Here is a 19320-nt window from a genome sequence, read left to right as displayed (position 1 = left end):
CAGCATTGTCTACCCTAGCTAAAGTACTCCTCTAATGAGACAAAAACGCAAATAAAAAATGAAAATCTCTGGACAACTATTTTTTATGGAGGTATATCAGGGGGTCAGGGTTATAGAAACTCATTCCAAACTATAACTACGTAGTGGCGGCCACCACTAGGTAATTATAAATATGCATATACCAGTAGGTAGTTCTAGTTAAGACCGTGTTTCCATAGAAAAAGCGTTTTTTGACTTGTCTATAGGTTTGGCACCGTTTGACAAATCTTCCCAAAATGTTCCCAAAAAAGTGGCCCGGTGATACTTGTGCACAGGAAGTTTTGGGGTAATCCATTAGGCGGGAGCCAAGAAAAAGGGGGTTCAAAAACCGTTGTGCTTCCCATGTTAATTTCCATAGGACCTGTTAACACATCTACATCACAAACCACTTGACGGAATTACTCCAAATTTGGCAGAAAGCTAGCTGCCGATACGCAGATTGTGCTTTGCTATTTGATGTAAATCCGTTCAGTAGTTTAGGAGATATTCAAGGTCAAATAAATTTGCATATCTCTGGCCACAAATAATTCACAAAATTTGGGAATTTTCGTGAATACGCGTGTAAAAAGAAGTGTTGCAATTGGCTGACCTCCACCTGATTTGAAAGTTCTGAGTGTCATTTTATTTCATGGACACACGTGATATAAGTGTGTTTTAGGGGAAAATCATAGGATCATAGGTTTAATATAATTTTGCATCACCGTGCACGATATGCACGTAAATTCACAAATTTGCGTGAATTATTCGCAAAATAGTCGCAATTATGGAAATATGTGAAAGAAAAACCACAGGTTCATTCATACACTAATTCATTCACCCATACATGCACTCAGAGGCTCAGGCACCCACTCAGACACTCATGCATCCACTCAGACCCACGCATAGACTCACACAACCACTTTTAAATCCACTCAGACACTCACGCACCCACATCCACTGACAGAGAGAGGCCCTGTGGCCAACCTGCGCTGCTCACGGCCAAAGGCCATTCGTGGGGTTGGGTGGTTATAAATGCTTGGCTGCAAGGCCAGGCCTTCAACCAACACCCGCTGTGCGCAGCGGGGGTTGGAATAGCATATAGTAATTAAAATTACTTTGTTAGAAAACCATGGAAATTCACTGAAAAAAACAAAGGTTACAGTGATTTTATAGCTAGGTTCTGAATTTATTCGTAGAAAACCATAAAAATTCAGCAGCTATAGTTGTTTAAAGTAACTATAACTCACGCCCTAAGGTAACTATAACTCGTGCCTTCGCAATGCACAGCTAATTGCTCCACATATTATGTCATTGATGAGATCTTGAATGGTATCTTTGTTATCACTGCAATGTTGTCAATAACATTATTGTCAAGAAAACTGTGCATGGCAAGGGCATGAGTTAAAGAACTAAAGTGTGGGCTCCCATGCTACAAAAATAGATACCACCCGGATTGGGCTAGGGCCCAGGGAGGCTGCGGAATTCAATATTTATGTGCCCCCTCCCATAGCTTCTGGAAACCCATTCCCAGGAACCCCATTCCTCAGGATGACATAATAAAGTAGAGGGGAAGAGCACCTCCCCTCGCCTCCCCAAGCCTCAAATTGCCCTGGGAGCCCGCCTCCCGGAGTCGAATAAAAACAAAAGTGGAGGGGGCTCATGGCCCCTCCCCCTCAAGCCTAAAAAAAAACCTAGAAATTCAGTGAAAAAAAACAAAGGTTAAAGTGACATTATAGATAGGAATTGTTATTAAATTTTAGTTTATATATTTTTTTAAAACCCTTAGGAGTTCACTGAAAATACAGAAGTTAGAGACTTTATAGTTAGGTGAACATTTCACTTTAAACATACTATTTTAACGAACAAAAGCACTAAAATTCACCAGCTATTTTTGCCAGTTAACTGTAACTTTTGCCCTAAGGTAACTTGTGCAGTCACCATGCACAGTTACTCCACATATAACATTACAAATGACATTATCTTTGACATCACTGATAGTATCACTGCAACATCTGAAATTACATCACTGATGATAAGACTGTGCATGGTGAGAGTCCAACATTCTTGGAACTCCCAGCCCCTACTGCGTGCGGCCTCCGGCTATGCGCAGTGTGCAATTGGTCTTGCAGGTCTTGGCCACACTCACACAGACTTACTGACTTCGTCAAAGAGTCACACCACCAAAATATTATAAGTGGATCAATTGGCTTTATCAAGGGGTGAGCATATCAATACATTTAAAACAAATCTATCATCTTTGTCCAAAATCACCAATATGTTTAATCAAATGTGTATTTTACGAATTCACACGATGCAATGTTATATAACAGTATCTGTTGTAAAACATTTTTAATAAAGTTTTGATTACAATAAATAAAATCAAAATGTCAGAGTCTTTCTTTTAACATAGTTTTTATGTAGCTTTATGATTGCATTCTTCAGGCTGAAAAAATGTTAAAAGAAAGACTCAAAACATTTGTGTTTGTTTTTTTAAGAAAAATCAACATATCATTGAGTATATCTTTTTTCATGTTTCAGCCCACATAATGCAATCCACAATAGGGCCTTGCACTCCAGCTGAAGAGCATAGTGCTCCAGATAGGAGCTTTTAAAAAAATAATATGGTAAGTTCTCCTGTGGTCATGGATATAATGACTAAGGAGACTTGCTGTTAGTTTTTAATGTTGCCTGTTGTGAGGTTCTGCTGCACTCCCTGCAGCCCCCCACATCAATTAAAAAAGTGCCTCTGCTGCTTCTAGGGCCCTCACCAACCTACAAAAAATATAAATAGCGCTACACTGTATTATGGGGAGCACCTTTAAGGAGCAATGAATAATAAATCAGAATTGAGGGAGTTGAGGATAACCATGTATCTGATCGAGACTTATAGTTGCAGGTTCCTTACCTTAAAATTTCCCTCAGGCGTCAGACTGGATCCCGAGTATTTCTTCAAGCAATACCCTTGCGCGCCATCAGGTGACGTCAGTCGACTCCGCTTCCGTCATTGGCGTCGTGGTCACCATGATGACTTTGCAGTCATATATAGTCACAACCCTGACACGCTTATGTCAGTTCTTTTCTTTCCGCGCCAGTCTACGTGCTGAGCTACCCTCAGTTGTTTTTTGACTGACTTTTCGATCTTTTTGTTGAAGTTTTTGACCTACTTGGTGCGTCGAGATGTCTTCCCACAAGACCGAATTAAAGCTGTCTGACTCTTGTCACTGCATGATGTCGGTGGATCTACTGCTCGTGTGCTTGTTGTTCCAGGAGCGTGGCCACGACCCAAAGTCGTACTTCGACTTCCGGGCCATGAACCCGAAAGCGTTGAAGAGGCGGTCCCCAAAACTCAATCAATATTTGTAAACGCTGTGGTTCAGGTAGGCTGGTCCTGCATTGTTTATGGCCTTGTACGTGTGGGTGAGAAGCTTGAAGGTGATTTGCTTCTCGACCGGTAGCGAGTGGAGGGTCCTCGGGTTGGGAGATGTGTTTTCGGCGAGGGAGGTCCAGAATGAGTCTGGTGGCAGCGTTCTGGATGAGTTGTAGTTTTTGGATGTTCCTAGTTGAGATGCTGGCATAGAGGGTGTTGCCGTAGTTGAGCTTGCTATTGACTAAGGCGTGGGTGACTGCCATGCGACAGTCTGCTGGGATCCATCTGAAGATCTTCCGATGTTTGCAGAGTGTGTGCCAGCAGGAGGAGGTGACAGAGTTTACCTGGCGGATCATGGATAGGGAGGAATTGAGGATGATTTCTAAGTTGCGGGCGTGCTCAGTCAGTGCAGGGGGGGCGCTGAGGGATGTGGGCCACCAGGAGCCATCACAAGCTGAGGGTGCATTTCTGAAGATGATGAGCTCAGTCTTGTCAGAGTTAAGCTTGAGGCAGTATTCCCTCATCCAGGTGGCGACAGCTTCCATTCCTGAGTGTCAGTTAGTTTTGGCCGTGTCTGGGTCTTCGGTGAGGGAAAAGATGAGTTGTGTGTCATTGGCATATGACACAATGTTCATACTGTTGCGTCTGATGATGATAGCGAGAGGGACCATGTATACGTTGAACAGAGTGGGACTCAGTGAGGATTCTTGGGGGACTCCGCAGTTGAATCCTGTGGGTCTGAAAGTGTAGGGCAGGAGTCTGACCCTCTGCGTCCTCCCAGAGAGAAAGGAGTGGATCCATTCCAGGGCTTTTCCGAAGATTCCTATGTCATGGAGTCTGGTGTGCAGAGTGTTGTGGCAGACCACGTCGAATGCTGCTCAGATGTCGAGGAGTATGAGTGTTGTGGTGTGGCCTCTAGGAGTTATCTGATGTCGTTGGCGGCTGCCAGGAAGGCAGTCTCCATACTGTGGTTGCTGCGGAAGCCAGACTGGGACCTGTCTAGGGAGTTGTTGGCAGCCTGGTGCTCTGCTCTGGTCCCAGTCTCGTTCAACAGAAAGGTCATGAGACCACTCGCGTAGCCATCACCACTCATCCTCATCCCACTCCAAATTGTCGGGACATTCAAGTCACAAAAAGGAAATTTTGAAGAACAAACGTTCTTCAACTACGCCCCATCGCTCGGACGATGCGATGCGGAAGGGCCGTCCACGCTATAGGCCTCCATCCTTGGGGCCTGCTCTGGGTCGGCTTCACCCCTCCCCGACTTTCCGGGTGTCAGAGCCACCCCTGCCCAACTGAGAGTTTTACAAGGCCATACACCTCATTTTTCGGCAGACCGACCTTCCTGTGACGCCGTTGGGCCCAGTAGGGTCAGAGGGGGTCCACTCGGGTTCTGTGTCAGCGGCTTTGGACCCAGTTCCAGAGGGCACCCCAGGATCCGTTACCGGATCCATACTGGCACCCGTCATGCCATTGCGACCTTCCCTGGTCCCAGTAAAGACATCAACTCTTCCAACACGGGCTGGGCCCACGATCAATGGCGATTACCATACTCATTCCTGACTCCGATCCAGAGCTGCAATGACGTTGCTCAATGCCGATTTCATCTTCGACGGGCACTATGTCTCCCAGATTGGATCCTGATCCTTATGCCTATGGGTACTGGTACGGTGAGAGTATGAAGGGATCGCTGGACCCTTTAGAATTCCAGGTAGAAGATCCTGAAATGGACTGGGCCCGGTAATTGGGCAAAGCCAGTGGTCTTGACACCTCCCCTGATGGTGGCATGCTGTCTCTCCCTATGAAGGAGGGAGTGTCATATTTAATGGTAGTGAGAAGAACGGCCGAGGTCAAGGGCCTCGAGCTGCCTTCGATGGCTGTCAGGACTAACTTCCTGACTGAGGTGCTTCAGTGTTAGGGTTTGTGCACAGCAAAGAGCATGTCCCCTCTCACTGCACTAGTGGGTTCTGTAATAGCTCCCTTTTAAACTTACTATTGAAAGCCTTTCTTGTTATCTCACCTTCCCCCCCCCCTAGGCTTCTGTGTATGTTGTATAATGTGCTGTTTTGTTTACACATTGGGCCTTGCTTTTACCAAGGCTTCTTTAAAACACTCCTCCCTAGGCCATGTGTTAATTCAACTCATTTGCATAATAACTGAAACTCTGCACACCTTTCAAGAACATGTGCAGCATGTGAGGACCACACCCAGCTCTTCAAACCACACCCAGCTCTGCACACCTTTCAAGAACATGTGCAGCATGTGAGGACCACACCCAGCCCTTCAAACCACACCCAGCTCTTCAAACCACACCCAGCTCTGCACACCTTTCAAGAACATGTGCAGCATGTGAGGACCACACCCAGCTCTTCAAACCACACCCAGCTCTGCACACCTTTCAAGAACATGTGCAGCATGTGAGGACCACACCCAGCCCTTCAAACCACACCCAGCTCTTCAAACCACACCCAGCCCTGTCTATAAAAGGCAGCCCCCGAGCCTCACCCAGTGCTTGTGCTCGTCTACCTCCCGCTTACCTGAGAACAGATCCCTCGGCGCTGACACTCCTGACTTTCATTGGCTTCAATGGGCGCAGCTGCTGGCTCTTCCTTCTTCTGGTTTCCGGTTCCTCCTTGCCTCAGCCTCTCTCCTACGAGCAACCTGCAAAAGAGAAAGAAGACAAGGTTAGACTGATCGATATCTCTTGCCAGCAACAAGTAAGTGCAAAACTTTTTATTACCTGAAAGAACTTTGACAACAATTTCTGGATTCGTGTATAGACAATTGGAAACAAGATACCTTCCACGAACATTGTGATTCAAACCCTTTGTTACAAGAACACTTTGAGGAACTTTGTAAACAAACATTGTTTTTTTTTATGGAACTTTTAAGAATCGAACAGTGGAAACCATTAACAGCAAGGCAAACAGTAAATCAAGGACTTGCACAAATCACATGCTGTATTTTGATGGAGAATACCTCTTTAAAACAGGATTTAAGCAGGTATAAATTTAGGGGATCTCAGTGGAACACAGCTTTTACGCCTTTGTTTAAAACCTCCTCAGAGACAGGGGCGCCATCGAAACATACAACTTTGCCTCCCCCAGTTGAGGTTACTGTTAATGTTCCTAATGCTGTGCCCTTAGCAGCACCTGAACGTTTTCATGGAGATAGTAACAAATTCCATGTTTTTATCCATCAATGTCAATTACACTTCGTTTGTAAGCCACAACAGTTCCCTACTGATGATACGAAAGTGGCATTCGTCTTGTCTTATTTGGGTGGCACAGCAGCCAATTGGTCAATTCCTTTCGTGGATAGAGATGATCCCATCCTCCATAATTGGAATCAATTTAAACGTACCATGACCAGCCTTTTTGCAAAACACACTTTCATGCAGGCAAGTGATAATGAGCTTTTAAATCTTAAACAAGGCAACAAGGATTTATTGACCTATCTCACTAGTTTTAATCGTTTACTCACCGAGACACAGTGGCCAGAAGAAAAGCGTGTCTCCCTTTTTTATAAAGGTTTGAGAGATGAGTTAAAAGACGCGCTGGCTCATATCGTTGATTTGCCAGAAGACTATTCGGACTTTGTAGATTTAGTTGTGAAATTAGAACATAGATTAGGAGAAAGAAAGGGAGATAAATACAAACTGGAATCACGGTTAACTTTTATTAGACACGAGAAGAAAGACACAGATAATAAACTCCCTGAACCAGAGCCTATGCAAATAGGGACACTCAGAGGTCCACTCACATCAGAGGAAAAAGAAAGAAGGAGAAAACTTCAATTATGTTTATATTGTGGCAGGGCAGGTCACTTTGCCAGAGAATGTCCAGTAAAGCCTAAAACTCCACGAAAGGGTGCTGTTTCCTCCACCTCCTCAACTGAATCAGGGAAACGATTAAGCTCGACAAGGGGAGAGGTTACTTGTTCGAGAAAACATCTTAATCAAACCTCTAATGCTGCAGCCTTCAGGGTACCGCACATACCTAGACATTTCATAATTCAGGTCGTTTTAATTGTTCCTACCCAAGTGAGGCATTCTCTCCCTGTCCTACTGGATGCAGGCGCGACAGGAAATTTTGTGGATAATAAGTTAGCTGAAAACTTAGGACTTCCTATGTGCCTAAAACCTTGTCCAGAAGCAGTATGTGCAGTGGATGGGTCAGAATTGACCTCTGGATTAATCACAAAACAAACAAGTCCACTTGTTATGGTCTGTCAGAACGGGCACACAGAGGTGATTAGCTTTGATCTGATAGATACTCCTAATTTTGGTTTGATTCTCGGGGTACCCTGGTTAACAACTCATAACCCAAAAAATTGATTGGGTGAATAGAACTGTTACTTTGGATTCCCCTTTCTGTAGAACCAATTGCTATCAAGAAGCAGGTACAGAACAGAGCACAGTATTACACTGTGCTAGTCTTACACAAGATGAACCAAGTCTCCCTCCTGAATATTCTGACTTTAAAGACGTCTTTGATCCAATAAAGGCTAGTGTGTTGCCCCCACATCGGTCTTATGACTGTTGTATAGATCTTATCCCAGGGGCCCCTTTACCTAATAACAGAGTATATGCTTTGACTGACGAAGAAACCAAATACTTAAGAACCTACCTAGATGACCTACTACAGTCTGGGTTCATCCGTCATTCCACATCTCCGGTGTCATCTCCACTCTTTTTTATCCGAAGCCGGATAAATCCCTGCGCGCGTGTATCGATTATAGAGGACTAAATAAGGCTACAATAAAGAATAAATATCCTCTTCCTCTAATACCTGTGTTGTTGGATCAATTAAGACATTCTACTGTATACACTAAACTAGATCTGCGGGGAGCTTACCACCTGGTCCGAGTAAAAGAGGGGGATGAGTGGAAGACAGCTTTCAAGACAAAGTTTGGTTTATTTGAGTACACAGTAATGCCCTTTGGGTTATGTAATGCCCCTGCGGCCTTTCAGTTCTTTATAAATGAGGTCCTACACGAATTCCTGGACGTTTGTGTCATAGTATACATAGACGACATCCTCATTTACTCTAAGAACTCAGAAGAACATACCCAACATGTTCGTGCAGTATTATCAAAGTTAAAAGAAAATCATCTTTTTGCTAAGTTAGAAAAGTGTACTTTTAATGTCAGCAAGGTGGACTTTCTAGGATACTGCCTGTCACCTCAAGGAATAACTATGGATGTAAAGAAAATCAGTGCTATTGCTGATTGGCCAGAACCATCCTCTGTAAAAGATATTCAGAAATTTCTGGGTTTCGCCAATTTTTATAGGAGGTTTATTGCACATTTTGCAGACATTGCGGCCCCAATAACTACCTTGTTGCGGAAAGGGCAACGATTTCTTTGGACTGATGAGGCGGCACACGCCTTTCAACTCCTAAAACAAAAATTCACTTCAGCCCCAATTCTGAAACATCCTGATCCTGACTTGCCCTTTTTTGTTGAAGCGGATGCTTCACAAGTAGCTTTAGGAGGAGTTCTCTCTCAACGAGATGCAGTAGATGGCCAGTTACATCCTATAGCCTTCTATTCCAAAAAGTTATTACCAGCTGAACAAAATTACACTGTGGCTGAAAGGGAACTACTAGCTATCAAAGTAGCCTTTTCAGAATGGAGGCACCATTTAATGGGAGCCAAGTACCCAATTACTATCTTTTCTGACCATAGGAACCTACAGTTTTTTGGATCACTTAAAGCACTAACACCACGTCAGATGCGCTGGTTAATTTTTTTTAGCACATTTGACTTTGTAATAACCTATAGACCAGGTGCACAACAAATTCAATCTGATGTGTTATCTAGATACGGACATACCTCAGACATGAAACAAGATAAAATAGGAGAACCCATTATTCCTCCCCAAAAGTTTTTGGAACCAGTAAAACAGAAGGATTTCATCACAGATCTATATAATGCACACATGCAAATAGCACCTCAGGATTGGTTAAAGGATTCCCATAACACAATACAACGAGGTTTATTGTATCACGACAACATGCTGTTAGTGCCCACCTCTGAATTACAAACACAGGTGATAATTTGGCATCACGCCTCACCGTTGGCAGGTCATCCTGGTTGGGTAAAAACCCTGGAAAATGTGCAAAAACACTTTTGGTGGGACACTATAAGAAAGGACATTAAGCAATTTGTCACTACCTGTCCAATTTGTGCAAGACATAAATCTTCTCATAAGGCCCCTGAAGGCTTGTTAATACCAATGCCAACACCCAAACAACCTTGGCATACTGTGAGCGTAGACTTTATTGTAGGTTTACCACCTGTAAAATCTTTCACAACAGTGTTGGTTATAATGGATTTTTTATCTAAAATGGCACATTTTGTACCATTACGGAAATTACCCACGGCGGCAGAATTTGCCGATATTTTTATAAGGGAAATTGTGCGTTTACATGGTTTGCCAAGCAAAGTGGTGTCAGACCGAGGGAGCCAGTTCAACTCTAGATTTTGGAAAAAATTTTGTGAAAAACTGAAAATAGATGTGGCATTATCCACTGCTTTCCACCCAGAGACAGATGGACAGACTGAACGACTGAACCAAACCTTACTTCAAACGCTACGTTGTTTATTGGCTGATTATTCTAGTGAATGGTTGGAAGCTCTCCCTGTAGCGGAGTTTGTTTATAATAATACTGAGCATTCAGCTCTACTTTGCTCACCATTCTATTTCTTGCAGGGGTATCATCCAAGAGCTATACGCATTTTGTTAGAAGATTCCCTGTTACCTACAGTAACGGATAGACTAACGAGGTTAGGTGACATACAAGACAAAGCCAGGAAACATTTATTAAAGTACAAGGAAAGCATGAAAAGACAAGCAGACAAACACAGATCTGAGGCCCCAATGTATAAAATTGGTGACAAGGTATGGCTCTCCACAAGGAACCTAAACATAGAGGGATCCCGAAAGCTGCAACCACGTTTCATTGGACCCTTTAGTATAACTGTCATAGTAAACCCGGTAACAGTAAAATTAGATTTACCAAAAGAATATCCAGTACATACTACATTCCATGTGTCCTTGCTTAAGCCGTACAACCCAAAAACCCGACCTGAACCACCACCTCCACCCATACCAATTAAGGGAAATCTAGAATATGAAGTGAAAAGCATAAAAGTCTCAAAAAGAATTAGTGGACGTCTGTTTTATTTAGTAGAATGGAAAGGATATGATGAATCTGAGAATTCATGGGAACCAGCATCATATGTACATGCCCCACAGCTGATTAGACGGTTTTATTTAAAAAAATCCAGGAAAACCCCGTCCTGTAGGAGGGCCTTTGAGGGGGGCAACTGTTAGGGTTTGTGCACAGCAAAGAGCATGTCCCCTCTCACTGCACTAGTGGGTTCTGTAATAGCTCCCTTTTAAACTTACTATTGAAAGCCTTTCTTGTTATCTCACCTTCCCCCCCCCTAGGCTTCTGTGTATGTTGTTTAATGTGCTGTTTTGTTTACACATTGGGCCTTGCTTTTACCAAGGCTTCTTTAAAACACTCCTCCCTAGGCCATGTGTTAATTCAACTCATTTGCATAATAACTGAAACTCTGCACACCTTTCAAGAACATGTGCAGCATGTGAGGACCACACCCAGCTCTTCAAACCACACCCAGCTCTGCACACCTTTCAAGAACATGTGCAGCATGTGAGGACCACACCCAGCCCTTCAAACCACACCCAGCTCTTCAAACCACACCCAGCCCTGTCTATAAAAGGCAGCCCCCGAGCCTCACCCAGTGCTTGTGCTCGTCTACCTCCCGCTTACCTGAGAACAGATCCCTCAGCGCTGACACTCCTGACTTTCATTGGCTTCAATGGGCGCAGCTGCTGGCTCTTCCTTCTTCTGGTTTCCGGTTCCTCCTTGCCTCAGCCTCTCTCCTACGAGCAACCTGCAAAAGAGAAAGAAGACAAGGTTAGACTGATCGATATCTCTTGCCAGCAACAAGTAAGTGCAAAACTTTTTATTACCTGAAAGAACTTTGACAACAATTTCTGGATTCGTGTATAGACAATTGGAAACAAGATACCTTCCACGAACATTGTGATTCAAACCCTTTGTTACAAGAACACTTTGAGGAACTTTGTAAACAAACATTGTTTTTTTTTATGGAACTTTTAAGAATCGAACAGTGGAAACCATTAACAGCAAGGCAAACAGTAAATCAAGGACTTGCACAAATTACATGCTGTATTTTGATGTAAAAGTACAGTATTTGTTTTATAAAAGATTCTGGAAATATGGGAAAAGTGAGTCTGCTATTGGGAATTTAGGCTTTAGTTATATTATGAGGAATGTTTGATATTGGTAATTCTGATAACGGTATTTGTTTAATGTTTTAGAAGCTTTACAGTAATAGAAAACACATCCCAGAGCAGTAACACATTCCAAACCTGGAAACTGGAGACCAGGATCCAAGAGGTACTTTTAGAAGAGAATTTCTAATAAATAAAGAGATAGTCAGGAACCCATTTAGGAATAGGTTGCACTTAGCTGTTCTTTATTTATGTTTCATTAGGCACCAGTTTCTACAGAAGTCAGAAAGGGCCACAGATTTGTGCAGCACTTCAACAGTGGAAAAGCAAGAACGGTGTTGTCTCTTTTTTTTATTTTATCCACTTCCCCCCTTCCCTTGAGCTTCTGTTCTTAGTGCACTGTTTTAAAAACTAGTGTGCTGGAACAAGCAGTTTCAGGGTGGGGTCGGATTGTCTTCAACTTCCATCAGAACTGAACAAGAACTCAGGTGAGCTGGGCTTTGACATTCAGCCAGGGGTTTCCACGTCTGAACCCCTTTTGAATTAAGTCCTCACTGATATCCTGTTGGGGACATGGCCTAAACCAGCACAGGGGCTCCTGTCAACAGGACAGTCGCCTGCGTCCATAGGCCTTTGCCTAACTAACCTAAATTCCTGACCCAACATCCCACGCCTGAGGGTTTGGTTATCCAGGCTTCTTCCTCTTCTGGCACATTCCTACCCGCCCCCCGGATAGGGAATCAAAACGACTGGACCAACTTGGGAAGAAGTTATTATCTTTCTCCAGACTTGTGTTGCGGCCCGAGAACACTGCATGCCTTTTGGGGCACTATTCCTATGTTTTATGTGATACGTCATGCAGGTGCTGACCCAGGTCCCGGAGGAGGCCTGGGCCATTATCTCCCAAGCTGTTGCTGATGGGAGAGATGCAGCTAAGTTCACAATTAGTTGTGGGCTGGACACGACCAACTCACTAGGCAGATCGGTTGTGACAATGGTGGCCTTGAGGCGCCACGCTAGGTGGGGGGTGTCGGGCATTTCGGGGTCGAGCAATTGCTTATGGACATGCCCTTCAATGGCAAACATCTCTTCGGATTTAAAGTGGACTCAGCGCTCGAGTGCTTTAAGGGGTCCCAAGCTATGGCTTGGTCCCTTGGCCTTGGAGCAGCTCCTCGCTCATCTCAGCCCACTTTTCACACCTTTCATGGATACGGAAGGGGTGCCTAAACACGTCAATTTCCCTCCAGCCCCTGTGCTGCGCATGCTGCCCAGCCTCTGTGTAGCAGCGGATGCTGGATTCAACGTGCCTGTAGATCAGGGAGCCAGTGTTCGACCCAGTCCACCACCCCCGCTGCAGCCTGCAAACCTTCCTAGTCCGTCACTCCATCACAGACCATTTGGAGGCAGAATCCACTATCACTTGCCCCACTGGGAATGCATCATGACGGCAGGTGGGTTTTGCAAATTGTCCGAAGGGGCTACTCCCTCCCCTTCAAAACTACCCCTCCGGCCATGCCACCATCCTACGATCAGATGACGGAGGATCACTTGGCACTTCTCTATGAGGAAGTTATGAATCTCATGGCCAATGGAGCCATAGAGAGGGTCCCTGTGCCAGAAGTAGGTTGTGGTTGTTATTCACGCTACTTTCTGGTGCCCAAGATGGACAAGGGCCTCCACCCTATTCTAGACCTCCGGTCCCTCAATCTCTTCCTCAGAAAGGAGAAGTTAAAATAAATGCTCCCTCTGGCTCAGATCGTATCTGCCCTGGACCCAGAAAACTGAATGGTGGCGTTGGACTTGCAGGATGCCTACTTTCATATTCTCGTCCTGCCTGCCCATAGACATTACTTGTGGTTCGTGGGAGGTCACAAGCACTTACAGTTTACTGTGTTCCACTTTGGCTTTACCAGCACCCCTCAGATGTTCACAAAAGTGAGGACAGTGGGTGCTACTGCGTAGACTAGGAGTTTCACTCTTCCCCCACATTGACGACTGGCTGTTGAAGGCGAGCTCGCCTCACACTGTCGCCTCCCACCTCCAGACTTTGGTGAACCTCCTGCATTAGCTGAGGTTCACTATACACACGCCGAAATCACACCTGACTCCCTCTCTGACGCTCTCTTTTATCAAAGCTGTTTTGGACACATTTCATTTTCGGGCCTATCCTCCTGATTAGCAAGACCAGGATATTCAGACTATGATACTGATGTTTCAGCTTCTGTCCTTGGTTTCGGTGAGGACGACTCTGAGGCTGCTGGGCCTTATGGCCTCCTGCATTCTGCTAGTCACAGATGCCAGAGGGCATATGCACACTCTGCAGTGGGACTTGAAGTTCCAGTGGGCGCAGCAACAGGGGTATCTGTCCGACATGGTCCAGATCTCGGAGGGAACTGCGCAAGATCTGCAGTGGTGGCTTTCAAACCGCGATTGGGTCAAAGGCAGATCCTTCTCCCTTCCCCAACCAGATCTGACAGTAGTGACATGGGGGAGGCGGAGATCAGAGGTGTCTGGTCTCCAGTGGAGTCAGCGCTCCATATCAATCTTCTGGAGCTCAGGGCGATCAGGCTTGCATTGTAAGCATTCCTTTCCTCTTTCAAAGGGAACGTGGTGCAGGTGTTCACAAACTCCACTGCCATGTGGTACTTCATCAAGCAGGGCATAGTGGGGTCATGGACCCTTTGTCAGGAGGCTCTATGCCTCTGGGCATGGGTGGAATGTCAGGGCATATCCTTGGTGGTTTAACATCTGCTGGGCTCTCTGAACATCAGAGCGGACGAACTCAGCCATCAATGCATGGTCGATCACAAATGGCATGTCCATCCGGAGGTGGTGCAAGGTCTCTTTCAGCAATGGGGAGAGTCATGGCTAGATCTGTTCGCCTCCCCAGAGAACGTACCCTCTGGTTTGCGCCCTCGAGTTTCCAAGGGGGCACTCGCTCGGCGAATCTTTTCATCTTAAGTAGAACTCAGGCCTCCAATACGCCTTTCCGCCAGTACCACTTCTACCCAAAGTTCTCAAGAAGATCAAGAACGACCTGGCCCAAGTAATCCTTCTGACTCCAGACTGGGCACAGTCCAGTCTCCGCCTTTTTGCATGGAGATTGAGCAGCGGCAGTTGACAGCTTTCGACCTTCTGCCCGAAGTCTGTAATGTTATCTTTCTTGTAGGGCAGTCCATCAGCATGCCTACTTTTTACTCACCCTTGCATGCTTCTGGTGAAGAGGAGAGACTCCACCACCTGGATGCAAAAAGATTGTTGATGTTCTAAGTCAGTCTAACCAAAGACTTCTGGGTGGACGATCAACTCTGGTTATGTGGGTGCGAAGAAAGGTCGGGTGCAGAAAAGGACCATCTCTAGATGGGTTGTTCTCTGCATCAAAATGTGATCTGCTTTGGCTAAGAAGCTACCTCCTGAGGGTTTGCGTTCTCGCTCTACCAGAGCAACTGCCGCAACCACTGTGTTAGCACATGGAGTTCCAGTCCTGGACATCTGCTAGGCAGCAACGTGGGCATCCCTGCACATGTTCACGAAACACTACTGGATAGTCAGGTCCTCAGGGTTGGTTGTTCGGTCCTGCAGGACTTCTTAGTATAATCTTGGTTTGCAAACCCTCCTCCGGGATGCTGTTGCTGGGGTATTTAGTCTAAGGTAAGTAATCTAAAAACTAGAAGTCTCTTGTCAGATGAACAAGTTGCTTACCTTCAGTAACAAATTATCTGGTAGAGACATATTCTAGCTGCAGATTCCTTACCAACCCACCCATCCTCCCTGCTCTGCAAACTGATTTCTAGGCACTTGGAATCCCTTTCAGGGCCCTGGTTCTAATGCACCAGTCTGTGTTCTTTATGGCGTGGAAAGTTGTTAAAAGAAACTGACGTCAGTACGCCAGGGAGGCACCTATCCACGACCGCAACATCATCACAGCAACCATGACACCAACGATGGACGCAGAGTCCACCGACGCCACCTGACGGCACACAAGGGTACTGCTCCAAGAAAAATCTCCAGATCCAGTCTGACGCCTGGGGGAAATTCTAAGGTAAGGAATCTACAACTAGAATTATTTGTTCCAGATAATTTGTTACTGCAGGTAAGGAACTTGTTCTTTGCATGGCTCTCGCATATTCTCCCCGTTGAGTTAGCTATTAGCTCATTGACAGAGGTTCTTTGTTGCACAGCCCAGCCTATGACTTATGAAACAAGTCATTGAGTAGAACATGAGCTCTCTCCCTGGATATGCAATACCTGACACAAGATAAACCCATTTGGAGCTCCTCTCACATACATTGTTGTTTGCCGTTTATGTCTCATGGTCTATGGTTGTTTCCAGGACTTGCTTGCTATGGGTCCTTCACCTCACAAGCCCACACCTTTTATTTTCTTCTGAAATCAAGCAAGATATTTTGGGGCTGAGAACTGCCTGCCTCCTCTTTCAATGGCTTCTGTTGTGACCTGCCTGTTGAGAAAGTTTCTACTTTTCAAGTATGTAAAAATAGGTGAAAATGTTTCAATACTTGTTAATCAACAACCTAATATCATTATTACTTTAATTTATAATCAGGTAGCCTATACATAAAGGTGAGAATGCTAGAAATGTATTTTCTGAAATATGGTTAAGACATCGGTGTTAATTGTTATCAAGGAAATAAAGATTTGACCTAATGCTATAGGTGTTCCATGGCGACACTGGTGTTATTTTCAGTTTGAGTCTTTGGTGAATGCACCACACATGTATAGCTTCAGTTAGCTCTTAGTGGGCTCACTTTCGGAAATGGGCCGTGATTGAAAAACATGCTATATCACCTCCATGTCCTATAAAATTCCACTTTACTAATGCATTGCTGATTATATTTCTGGAAAGAAAGTCGATCATATCAGAAATTGATGTAAAGCAGTGGATAATTACTCTAAAACTTGAAAGAATATTTTCTTGAAACTGGAAAAGAACAGATACCTTGAAACATGTGTTGGCTGGTACTGTTTCAAACATGGGAAGTATAGTTGGAATGATGAAATAATCCAATAAAAGAAATGTTGTTGATAGATTCCTAAATTCTACGTTGAAGCTCATTAAGGGGGTCATTCTGACCCCGGCGGGCGGCGGGAGCCGCCCGCCTGGAGGGAACCGCCAGAATACCGCTGCGCGGTCAAAAGACCGCCGCGGGTATTCTGGGTTTCCCACTGGGCTGGCGGGCGACCGCCAACAGGCCGCCCGCCAGCCCAGTGGGAAACACCCCTCCATGAGGATGCCGGCTCCGAATGGAGCCGGCGGAGTGGAGGATGTGCGACGGGTGCAGTGGCACCCGTCGTGAATTTCAGTGTGTGCTAAGCAGACACTGAAATTCAGGGTGGGGCCCTCTTACGGGGGCCCCTGCAGTGCCCATGCCCCTGCAGTGCCCCCAGGGGCCCCACGACACCCCATACCGCCATCCTGTTCCTGGCGGCCGAAGCCGCCAGGAACAGGATGGCGGTATGGAGGATTCTACAGGGCAGCGGAAAACCGGCGGGAGACCGCCGGTTTTCCCTTTCTGGCTGCGGCTGAACCGCCGCGGTCAGAATACCCTGTGGAGCACCGCCAGCCTGTTGGCGGTGCTCCCGCCGACCCCGGCGGGGTCGGAATCAGGCCCTAAGTCTGTGATACTTCTACAGACTAATTTGTTCGTGAATTCTGCTTTGAATTCTCTCCCCTCCCCAATTCTCATGCAATGCATTGGCTACTCAATTGCATTTGTTAGTATGCCTTACTCATTAGGCACTCTGGCAAAAAAAAAAAAAAAAACGTTCGTTTCTGAGGTGCTGGCGATCTCATGTGGGAGCAAGTTTGCAAACTGCATGTGAAGTTTCAAGGCACCCTCTTCTGTGAGAAAACAGTCCCTGACCTCCTTTATAGGTTGGAATGCTTGAGCATTTAGTGTAACATTGGACTTTGACTAGACTAAACAAAGTGGAGAACTGAAAACCTACCAGAGACTATGTAATTTCTTGTGTTTCAAAAAAAGTCTGTATTCAAAATACACATTCTAAGTGTTTTCATATTTGTTTAAAATTGTACTGAAATTACACGCATTTAAGTCCAACTCGTTTACACTATATCAAATGTGTGCGTGTGAGATTGTTTATGTTAAATAGGAAGAATCAAAAGGGTATGACCACCTTGGGTTCTCCTCCAACTTCTCACCCATCCTTAGCATTATATTATTTAGTAAGTTCACAAATTACTTTTTGATTGCAGGTGTGGAAAGCGTTTTACGAGTGGCTTATTGCAAAGAAATAGTACACAAATTACCCGAACACAACTATGCTGTTCTGAAATACCTGATGTGTTTCCTTAATTTGGTGAGTATTTCCCTAATAATTATCTTTTAACTTTTTCTGATTCTCTCATAAGATAGATGTTCTACTAGCAGACAGGGCTTTAAAAATGGCTTCTAAGTCAGCTGCATGATGTGGGACAAAAGCTATTACTAACCAAGCTAGTTTTATTGCAGGTGAACTACTGGTTACCTCACATACAAAGGTCCTGTTAGCCTGTGACTTGAAGTTGTACTGACGTTGTTGCTAGTTGGCCAGTGGAAACCTAATTAGCAAAACTGAAGGAATTATTGCTCCACATATGTCTCCCACTATGCTAGAAGTTGATTCTTGCTTGTGTCTCATTTTGAATTTCAGAAAATTAAGGAAATTTACTTAAGTCTTCCAGTTGGTACATTTTCAGAAAGACTATTCCCAAATAACATGTGCAATACCATCCTCTAGGAAGATGGTAATAAGCATTTTTCCCACAAATATAATAGACACCAGGCACTGGTGGACCCTGACCATTCAACATAAAACTCCATTTACTCCTAAACAAAAGCACATGTCAACATTCACTTGTTACCACGTATACTCTATCTACATAAGACTGCGGCCTGTATATACAAAGTTTGCCTACATGTAATGCATCTAAGGTCAACTTGCCTTGTTTAGTAATGTCAGTATATGCATAATCTGTTCCAGGACTTCACAAAATGAATCCTTTATCTATTTTAGCTTTAATTGCTCTTCTCCTCTCCTTTGTGTTATCTAGAAATGTCTTCTCTACAGGTGTAAGGAAACAGGAGAGGTTATTCCTGTGCGTGAAGGCAGTCCTAAAGGTTAATGTTGGTTCAGAGAAACCCTTTACTATCTCTGTTGTGATCCCTAGCTATCTTACTAAGATCTTTAATAATAGGTACAAAAGAAAACACTACATCTAAATTTGAATACAAATATTGAATATAGTCTTGGGTATAGAACCGTGTTAGTAAAAGACTACAACTAATGGCATAAGTAAGAGGTAAACTATGATAGGAAATTCCCTCCTCCGCAGAGGCTGGAATCTGCGTTCAGACATAACAGTCCTTCGCTTCCATTACATCAACATACTCGTGAAATAAGCGATAGACATTATAAGAAAGTTCTTTATCTTCGTGTAAGTATTTCTCATCTATTTTAAACCTATCTATCTATGAAAAATCAGTAGTTGATTTCGAAAGTGTAGCAGTTGTAGATGTAGCTATGGTATGGTTGGCTCCATTCGAATCAAAGACAATCACACTCACAATCAATAACAAACATACTATTGCAGAAAAAATTGGCAAACCAATACCTATATTTTTGC

General features: G+C 44.6%; 1 protein-coding gene across 4 annotated transcripts in view; it reads left to right on the top strand.

The window, feature by feature from the left end:
* ARHGAP8 (Rho GTPase activating protein 8) overlaps positions 1–19320 on the top strand; it is a 778529-nt gene that overhangs the window by 688381 nt on the left and 70828 nt on the right. For all 4 annotated transcript variants that reach the window (XM_069228274.1, XM_069228273.1, XM_069228270.1 and 1 more), the window contains one exon: positions 17911–18014. In XM_069228274.1, coding sequence (XP_069084375.1) covers positions 17911–18014 — 104 coding nt within the window. The remainder of the gene's footprint in view (positions 1–17910; positions 18015–19320) is intronic.

The sequence above is a fragment of the Pleurodeles waltl genome, chromosome 4_1, assembly GCF_031143425.1.
Source record: "Pleurodeles waltl isolate 20211129_DDA chromosome 4_1, aPleWal1.hap1.20221129, whole genome shotgun sequence".
In the NCBI taxonomy this organism is placed as follows: Eukaryota; Metazoa; Chordata; class Amphibia; order Caudata; family Salamandridae; genus Pleurodeles; species Pleurodeles waltl.
The sequence above is the reverse complement of the archived record's forward strand: the minus strand, read 5'-3'. Positions and strand labels throughout refer to the sequence as shown.